Genomic DNA, 9881 nt, shown 5'->3' with positions numbered 1-9881 from the left:
TGCCACACGTTTGCATTCCAAACATTTGCAAACATTGATTTGGTCTACTGTATAGTCCGCGTTACACGAAAAAAATAAACTAGGATGGATGGGATCATGTTGTAGTTGTCCTATAAAACATTAGTTCACGTCAAAATGACATGATCGATGTTGCCAATTAATCGGTATAATTGGTGGATGCGGATGTATGCATGCCCAGCTGACCCATGATTTCTAAGCTCTTATGTAGTCATCTACTGGGTTTTTCTTTCGAACCCATGTGGATATGGATGTGGATGTGCTTGTTGGTTGCATTCCTGTAAGAGGTTCTGCACTCGAACGTGGAACCAAACCCAATCAGATCCACACCATGTCAAGTTTACACGCCTGCTCTTCTCCCCACTATATGCTAACTCATCCCACACTGAGCTATGTACAATGGACATTGCCACTGGAGCGGCTATGTTTGAACGACCTAGCCATGTGATGAGTTGATAATGAGCTGGCTGAAAGATGGTGCAGATGGCAGTTGCTTCTCCTCAAGGTACATGAGGCAACGGTGATGGTGGCCTTTACGGATGCAGGCATAAGCCCAACCATACGCCCAACAAGTAGGAAAATTGTTTTTGCATGGTGGACGAGTGGACATGAGAGATCCATCTACAATGGAGTTCCGTGTATCGGCATGAGGGAGCTAGGGATCTCTCATTCGACAACTAATCCAACTCACAACAACGAAGGTTGGTAGCTCTACATAGCAATACCACATTCTTTCCCCAAGCCTTCTATTCCCAATTGCATTTCACAAATTTGATCTAATTTCCTTCTCCTGCCATGCATCCCTAGACTAGCTTATATGATTTCCTCACTTGTGATCTATTTGATAGCAACAATAGAAATTTATGGCAACTCGTAGATCGTCAAACTCGCTACCATAGGGGAGATTGAGCAAGATATATATGTGTGTGTGACATTATGGATATTAACATGGCAAATGGGGGTGGGCATGTGCTACCATTTTGCATTGATTTCATGTCGGTAGGTGGCAAGTTTATGAGCATGGGAGTGACTTATGACGTGTCATTATCGTATCATTGAGTTGTATTGACTTGAACGCAAATCGTGAATGTTAGAAGAGAATTATTGTGTATCTCTCTGATATGTCTCCAATGTAGCAATAATTTCTGAAGTATTCATGCCATGTTTATCATAATTTTATATGGTTTTAGTGCATTTTTATATGATTTTCATGGACTAACATATTAACCTAGTGCCCAGGGTCAGTTGTTGTTTTCTGCTTGTATTTTGTATTCTAGAAAATCCATACCAAACGAAGTCCAAACATGACGAAACGTTTTGACGATTTTTTCTAGAAGGAAAGAGACTCGGGAAGCTTCGAGGAAGTACTAGAAGACCCACAGGGGCCCAACAAGGCGACAGGGCGCGCCCTCGGGGGTAGGCGCACGTTGATGCCTTGTGCCCCCCGCCCCCCTGTGGCACCTCTTCGCGTGATTCCAACGCTAAACATTATTATATATTTGGAAACCCCCGAAGTTAATCTAGATGAGTTTTTCCGCCACCGCAAGCCTCTATTCCGAAGCGGCCTCATCCGGGGCTCCATTCTGGCACCCTGCCGGAGGGGGAAGTCACCGGAGGCCATCTTCATCATCCTCGCTGCTTCCATGACTAGGCGGGAGTAGTTCACCCCCTCGGGCTGAGGGTATGTACCAGCAGCTATGTGGTTGATCTCTCTCTCTCTCTCTCTCTCTCTCTCTCTCTCTCGTGATCTTGATAGGGCACGATCTTGTTGTACCATGAGCTTTGTTAATAACGGAATCATATGGTGTTCTTCTCTCTATCTTTGTTGTGATGAATTGAGTCTTGCTCTTTTAGGTTCGGAATCGAAACTTCAAAGGACAATTCCGCTTCGGAATCGAAACTTCAAAGGACAAGCAGAGTCGTCGCTTTTGGGTCGTTGTCGCATCGAGGGAACACCACATCCACTAATTGATGGCGCGTGGGCGGCGCAAAGTCTTCGGCCCCGTGGCATCACAAACGGCTGGTCGCTTTTGCATGGGGGTGGCACCGGGTCATCGTGGCATGAAGTAGCACAACAAACCCCAATTTATGGCGGAAGATCGGTCTCGTTGAATTGCAGCCAAGTTCGTTAACACTGTTTGCCTCGAAGATCATGGTGTTGCGTCGAGATCTGGGTACGGGTTCTCTAAATATTTATCTAATTATTAAGATGGAGGGGATTATCTGCTAATTAGTATTTAAGTAGTTAGGTAGAATTATGCTTGCCCTTGAGCCCCCCTCCCAACTGAGGTAGGTCGGAGCCGCTCCTTGAGCTCATGCTTGGAGCACCGCTCGTCAAGACCTCCCACCCCCTCTACGGACTTCTCTTGCTTCCTTTCGTTGAGTGCCATGCATCAGTTTGGGGAGCAACACTCCACTCTTCTCGCTGCCGGCACGTGGTATAGATGAATACACTTTGGTGAAATTTATAGGAGGGGTAACTTGGTCTTTTCATGTCAGCTAAATTCTGGAGATGATATAAATTTTTAGAAAAGGGCAAAAGGCAAATGGTCAAACGGCAAGTAAAATTAGGGCAAAATATCATGCATACAATGTAAAAGAAGGGCTAAAAAATACAAAATGATCAAAAGGCTTGGAAAAGATAGGGCAAAATCCCAATTTCTGAACGAAAATCCAACGGCTAATTCAGCCCAAACCGCCACGCATATACAGTATAGCCGTTTAGTTTTGTTTACTCCCACGCCGCTTCGTTTTCGTTCATGTCGGCCGTTCCCCATCCATCTCCATCCAGATCGCGGAACCTGGACGAGCCCCATTTGACTACTACCGGCTTCGCGGGACCCCCTCTCCCCTCCGGGATGGACGACGGGCCCGGCCTCGCCGCCGAGCCCGCCCCCGCGTCCTCGTCGGCATCCTCTTCCGGCTCGCGGGCCTCCCGGCCGCGCAAGGGGGTCCGGCTCCGCCCGCTGCGGCGGCGGCGCGGTCCGGCGCCCGCCGCACTGGCTTCTCGGGGCGGCGACGGCGAAGGCGAAGATAATGGCGGCGGCGCCGCGCAAGACGACCTCGCGCTGCCACTGGGGATGTCGTTCGCGGCCGTTCTCGCGCGGGTACGTGCTCTGCCGGGCCGTGGTACACATTAAAGTTTCGATTTTTGCTTGGTACCACTACATGGTTGTGCTAGTCCAGCATCTGTACTCCCTCCGCTCCGAATGAATTAATTGACGCAGCCTCTGTACAATGTGTCAATTACAATTCGGATCGGAGGAAGTAGCATTTTCTTTAAAACTATATGCTGCCTTTACACAAACCTGATAAGTTCCTAGTATCATCATCTTTGGTTTTGAGGTTTGCACATTTGTAATTGCACTGTACCAATGCATATGCTGTAAAACCCCCTAGTCAACATAGAAACCTGAAGAAATGTTTGCGCCGTTTAGGGTAGTTTCATGGAACAAAATTTTAGTGTGCCTATTGGAAGGAGAACCTCCTTCTGCAAACTGCAGCCAAAAAATAAAGGAAAATCGACTGTTTACTTGTACTAGCATGGGGTAATAGAATTGTAGGTGAAATAACATGGGGTTTAATGTTTGCAAACCATGGCTGCTTGTCCGATTGAGCACAGCTTGTCGATTTAGTGCAACGTCTGCTACTGGTTCGAAGATTCGACGTTGTTACTAATTTCCATATCTGTGGTGAACGCTAAATGCTCTAAAATTGAACTGTTGAACGTGCTGCCTTTCTTTCCTCCACTTCTGCTTTCCAATGCCAACTTATGCATGTCTGGTTATATTCACCGCGTTTTCATTCGTTTGCAGTTCCCACAACTGCATGCTTGTTCTCTTTAGTAAACAATACTGTACATTGTACTCACCTGCATACCACTACACATTTGTGTTTCATGATCATTTTGTTAAATGGTGTACCTTATTGGTCAGAGTAATAAGGAGTTACCTTCCCTGATGACAGGTTATGAATTCGAGCAATGATTCAGGAGAAAGATTGCATCCGGTCATCCTTTCCAAGGTACATGATTTATAATTTAGCGATAAGCCCTGTTAACCATTAAAAAATGTTGTCTCAAATCGAGCCGGATTCGAAATGCAGATCTGTACCTCAGCGGTGAAGGAATCTTTGGCAAATGTAAGCATGGCTCTCTTTTTGTTGGAGCTCACTTTTCTGTTGACATTCCTTGTATATCTTTTACTTATCAGTTGTATAGACATATGGTGACAGGTTTGACAGTTTCATGAGAAATTTTGAGAATTCATTTAGCAGCACATTGAGGACGCTTCATCGTATTAATGAGATACCTGTCTATGAGAGAAGTCCTACTCCTGAATACTCTTCTATACATGGAAGCTCTGGGGCTGTAGGAAACTCGAGTGCTGTTGATCTGCAAAATCATACAAAAGAAATCGAGCAGGACCTCGTGAACTCTGTAGAAAGTCAACTTGTTCTTTATGCCAGAGACAATCGACAGCTGGCTGATCGTGCTCATAGCAGATCCTCTCGTGAAGCTGATCAGTGCATTCTCAGTGCTTTTGAGAGATCTGTGAAGGAGCAGGCTCGCTCAAACGAACTCAAGGAGTGTGAGATTAGTCTTAGCATGAGAAAGCTGCAGCTGAAACAGACTGAATTAGCTCTTAGCTCCTCCTCGCACATGTTAGAGAAGATTAAGTTGTCCTTGGGTTTTCAGAAAGCTTCCTTCCAAGGAGAGAAATTCAAGACTCAGATGCAGGACACAAGGCATGCAGAAATCCTGAGGATTCTTATAGATTTCCTTGTTAGTGCAGTGGTAATTATGTCAGTGTGTTTTGCTTATGGAACTTATGTTCACTCGTACCAACGGATAACTGATGTTACAGCAGCTTGTTCAGCTGCTTCAAGGGTACGTTCATGTACCTTATCGCTCAAAATTACTCTTGATAAGTCTCTTTGTTAATCAGAAGCTTCTCACTGTCTCTTTTCCGACCTCATACAGGGATCTAAATCTTGGTGGGTGCCAAATTCAGTGTCAAACTTCAATTCTGGCTTGCAGTTCGTCAGATGTCATGTGATAGCAGCAACACGTATGTGCTTTGGCATAGTAATGATTGTGGCAATTGCTTGGTTAGCATCCCAGCGTTCCGCACTGTCTGGATCAAATATGCCTATAACTTTCAATTTCATTTTATTGGGAGTTATTTGCGGCTTTGCTGGAAGGTTTTGTGCCAACACTCTAGGCGGTGATGGAAATATCTGGCTTGTATGGTGGGAAGTCCTTTGTTCCATCCATTTACTCGGAAACTGTTATCCATCTGTTATTTACCGTGTTCTTCATGGTTCCATATCAATAACTCACAGCAAGAATGGTGTGGGGCTGCCGTACTGGGTTCGCCGGTGCATATTTTATGCTGCGCTGGGGCTTGTTATCCCGGTCTTGACTGGCTTACTTCCATTTGCTTCTTTCTCTGACTGGAGGGACCATTTTTCTGAAGAGATAAAATCCTTCTTTGTTGGTGACGAAGTTGAAGTCTGAAGTATCTTGTATGGAAATAAACCTTTTGGACTTCTGGAGGAGTAAGATATGTTGAATTGGATGGTTGCCTCAGAAGTTTATCTTTGGAGAAGGAAACTTTGGATGGGAGTTGATGGCATTGTTGAACCATAAAGGAAGAATAGTTGAAGGTATCAATGCTTGCAGCCAGGCGGTGCAAGCTTCTTCTTTGTAGTGAACTTGTGACCTTGCACTTGGATGCCAGGTATTAATGCTTCAGTTTGCCGTATATATTTTTGTTTTCAAGGTGCAAGGTCACAGTATAGTGTTAAGAGTGCAGACTAGTTAACTGCCACCTGTGTTGTAGTTATGTTTGTTTAATCTTTCTCCTGGAATGATGCTTTTCTTGCCTCACTTATTGTGTGAATTTAGAGATAATACAGTGTTAAGAGTGCAGACCAGTTGACTACCACCTTATGCTCTTCTAATCTTTCTCCTGGAATGATGTTTTTCTTGCCTCAGTTGTGCAATCTTTTTGCTCACTGTCAATATCAAGAGATGTAGTTCCTCTAGTGTTGACCGCTTAGGCCTAAAATGTTTATGCTGCCATTGTTTTAGCTGTATGCCTGTATGTATGATCGTCATCTATTTTACATGCAAAGCTCAAAAGTATGCACAATTATGAGTTCTGCTGAACATAATAGTGCATTTATTTTCTCATTTGCATATAGTTCGTCTTTTTTTTCTCCCACTCATGTACAGAATTGTGAACCCCAAATATTACTCCCTCCGTTCCAAAACATAGTGCATATAGATTTTTTGAAAAGTCAAAGTTTGCAAACTTTGACCAAATTTATAGAGAAAACTATCTATATCTAGAATACCTAATATATAAAATATGAACTACATCTTATGATGAGTATAATGATATATATGTTTGGCATTCTAGATGTAAATGTTTTTCTTCAAAAACTTGGTCAAAGTTGGTGAGGTTTGACTCTTAAAAAATCTATATGCACTACATTATGGGACGGAGGGAGTATAATTTAATAAGAATTTATCGGCTATTAATAACTGTCTAGTGAAATACTCCGTAACATAATATAAGACGTTTTTTGACACTGTCAAAAAATGTCTTATATTATGTTACGGAGGGAGACGTTTTTTGACACTGTCAAAAAATGTCTTATATTATGTTACGGAGGGAGTACTACTGAATATTTCAGCTCATCTCATAAAGATGCAGCAGTTGATGTAATTGAGAAGTACATTTCTGTTTTGATTAAAATCTCCTTCCCAAAATATTAGGAATATTAATTTTATCTCAAGCCATTTTAAAAAGTCGACCAAGTTTATAGAAAGATATCAATATCTACTATACTAAATAAATACACTATGTAAACATATTTCATGATGTATGCATTGATACTGATTTGGTATTGTAGCTGTTGATAGCTTTTTCTATGAACTTGCTCAACAAAACCTACATGACATATTTTGGGAAGGTGGCAAATGCACTGGTTACTGATTTGACAGTACTGACATTAGCATTTTGCACTGATTACATCATCTTGGACCACCATTAGCAGATTTTCTGGCATCATACAAACACACCGATGTACACAAGAAAAATTAAGTGTTACAACTGTTTCAACTGGCACTTGATACAAACCTGAAACTATGGCTCCAGACCAATCTACACATCTACACATAGCTTTAAGCCGCTTAGCCATGACAGTTCACATAATCTTAGCTCTGCGAGTTGTTTCGAGTAACCAAGACTTGTGACACAAAAGTCTCAGTCTGCTGGTAGATTCGACATCACCGGACTCTCTTGCATGGGAGTGAGGTGACCATCTCCTCATCTCGTGTCCGCTTTCCGTGCCCGTTCATGAAGCTGCAGGAGAATTTTACTGGCTGTTGTGTTTCTGCTCAATTGGTTGATAAGGAAGAGTTCAGATTTCCGGATATGATGTATTTAATTTATGAATATGAATGATTAAGTTAAGAGACTGAACTTAATCTGTTATAACTCACCTGAGTTGTAGTCTACTTGTTTGATCCTCTTAGATGGAGTCATGTCGTCCAATCTGAGTCTTCTCTTCAAACCAAGGGTGATCTCATCACTAAGTAGCTCCTCGCTAGATTTTGAAAGAGCTGAGCTGTTGTGTTGGAGCTTGCTCTTCTTGGAACAATTTTCTGTCTCCAACCCAGACTTACGCTTGGAGGACTGAAGAACTCCAGGATCTGACAGGAATATCATGCGCAGATTCAGATCAAAATTTTATGGGAATATCTCTCTGGATTAAGCTTTTTATTGAGTGCAGCATAACAACATTCATCTAGCAATATGCACATACCAACTAACACAGCTTTGCAACAAGTAGATGAGAAGATGAGAATGCTGTGAGGCTATGAGCATAGTACCGAAATCAGGAGGAGTAGAGTGGAGTTGGAAAATAACAGACGCATTATTACCGGGGCAGTTCAATACAATATCTCAATGCTCTTGCTCTAACTAGCTGACAATGAACTTGCAAATTAATAAAACCGAGGGATGAATTTTCATGAAGAGTAGAATTTCTAATACCCCTGATCTGAATATGCTTACAACTTGCTCAAATAAGTTGCTACTATATCTTTGGACCTTTCGTATCGTGTACTAGTATTTGATGAAACTCAATCAAGCATTGGACCCTGAACAACATTGACTGCCATACACTCCAGATTATAAGAAGCAAGTTTCAGAGAACCAGAGGTCAACAGGTTGCTGGCTGGACTCTCGGTCGCACAATGTACTTCCACAGCCGCAAACTTGACAGATTAAAAAAATGTCACGAAGCAAACATGTAATCTTCCATCCAGCATGTTGCTCTCTATCTCCAGTAGCGCCATGAATCAAGAAGTCGGGGTTTCCTCAAAGAACACGGCGGCGCCGCAAGAACCTTTTAATAGTGCGTATTATACTGTAAGAGAGGCGCACCTGGGCGTGGGGGCGAAGGCGCGGGCCTGCCGCGGACGGCGACGGGCGCGGTGGGGTCGGCGCCGGTGGGGAGCCCGCGCGCGGCGAAGAAGGCGAGGAGCGCGCCCCAGGTGACCGCCGTGGAGACGTGGCCGGGGCCGCGGCTGACGAAGTAGCCGTTGAGGCGGACGCTGGCGGGGTCCAGCCCCAGCGCGCGGCCCACCAGGGCGAGGTCCACCCCGCCGCCTCCGTCGACGGCGATGGCCGCCGACTCTGGCGCGGCGTCGGGCGGCGAGGGAGACCGGCGCAGGTGCACGGTCCGGAGCGGCGGCGCAGGCATCAGCTTCGATTCTTCTTGGATGCTCGCACACAGCTGGTACGATCGGGGCGAGAGGGGAGGAACAATGGCGAACACTCTGGTTGCTTTGGCTCTGCTGCTAGTGCTGGTGCTGGCGCGGATTCTTGCGGGGATTTCTGGAAGTGTCGCCGCGGCGCGGCGCGGTTGGTAGTCGGATACGGACTCTCGCTGCGGCAGGGTCCCGGCCCACTCGGACACCCACAGCGCGATCTTCTTGTGGCAGGCTCGGCCCTTGGCCCCCGCTCTCATCCCGGCCCATTTAAATCACACATACTTAATGCAAATACTTGAACGCTCTCTAAATATTAATAAAAAACGAGCATTTTCTAAAATTGTATAAATGGTTCTATATGTGCGTGAACATTTTTTCAATATGTGAATATTTCCTCTTTAATTTCTAAACTGAATATAAGATATAAATAAATTGGGAGTATATATATGAAAAAAAAGGGCTTAGGCCTTGTACAATGGGAGGTGCTTAGAGAAATAAACCAGACTTTCCTTAAGCATTGGTGCTTATTTGTACAGGGTAGACGCTTAACTAAGCGTCTCTCCTGTAGAAATAGGCACCGGTGCTTCAGAAAATCTCGGTTTATTTTTCTAAGCACTCCTCTAAGCATCTCCCATTGTACAAGGCCTTAGAGCTCGCTGCAGCTCGCCACTGCCTACCAACCAGAGTCGTCCAGAATTGCACACGGTTTGGTAAGTTATAAACCGAATCGTTGATGTAATCCAGCACGTACACGCCACGGCCAGGCTTTGGCCTCGATCAATATATACGTACCCGGCCTCTCTCCTGAGGAGTAGAAAATCCTTCAGAGGCAATCATGGGGAAAAGAGCATGCTCGAACGCAGCTAAAAGGACCGCCGTCGCTTGTGCGGGTGACGGAAAAAAGCTGCAGCGCAAGGCGCGCAGAAGGTGGCCCGCCTGCAGGCACGGCTAGCGTTCGTCAAGGTCGCGCACGCGGAAGCCATGCGCTACATCAACATGGAGGAGGAGGAGGTGGTGGAGGAGTACCGGCGGGCGGGCAAACTGCACTGCTACGACCCGGACAACGAGTGAAAGA

At 44.9% G+C, this 9881-nt stretch overlaps 2 protein-coding genes across 2 annotated transcripts; one reads left to right on the top strand and one right to left on the bottom strand.

Moving 5' to 3' along the window:
- The first annotated feature begins 2803 nt into the window (after positions 1–2803).
- On the top strand, positions 2804–5966 carry LOC109743691 (protein CPR-5). Its single transcript, XM_020302778.4, has 5 exons — positions 2804–3125; positions 3985–4041; positions 4123–4158; positions 4238–4906; positions 5000–5966. Exons 1-5 carry the CDS (start codon positions 2877–2879, stop codon positions 5534–5536), a joined length of 1548 nt encoding a protein of 515 aa, XP_020158367.1. The 5' UTR covers positions 2804–2876; the 3' UTR covers positions 5537–5966.
- A 1023-nt stretch (positions 5967–6989) lies between these two features.
- Positions 6990–9078, bottom strand: LOC109743690 (uncharacterized). The gene is made up of 3 exons (XM_020302777.3): positions 8478–9078; positions 7532–7741; positions 6990–7422 (listed from the first exon to the last, which is right to left on the bottom strand). The coding sequence occupies exons 1-3, from the start codon at positions 9061–9063 to the stop codon at positions 7316–7318; spliced, it is 903 nt and encodes a 300-aa protein (XP_020158366.2). The 5' UTR covers positions 9064–9078; the 3' UTR covers positions 6990–7315.
- Positions 9079–9881: the final 803 nt, after the last annotated feature.

Source organism: Aegilops tauschii, chromosome 3 (assembly GCF_002575655.3).
Source record: "Aegilops tauschii subsp. strangulata cultivar AL8/78 chromosome 3, Aet v6.0, whole genome shotgun sequence".
Classification (NCBI taxonomy): domain Eukaryota; kingdom Viridiplantae; phylum Streptophyta; class Magnoliopsida; order Poales; family Poaceae; genus Aegilops; species Aegilops tauschii.
This window is presented reverse-complemented; position numbering and strand designations above follow the sequence as displayed.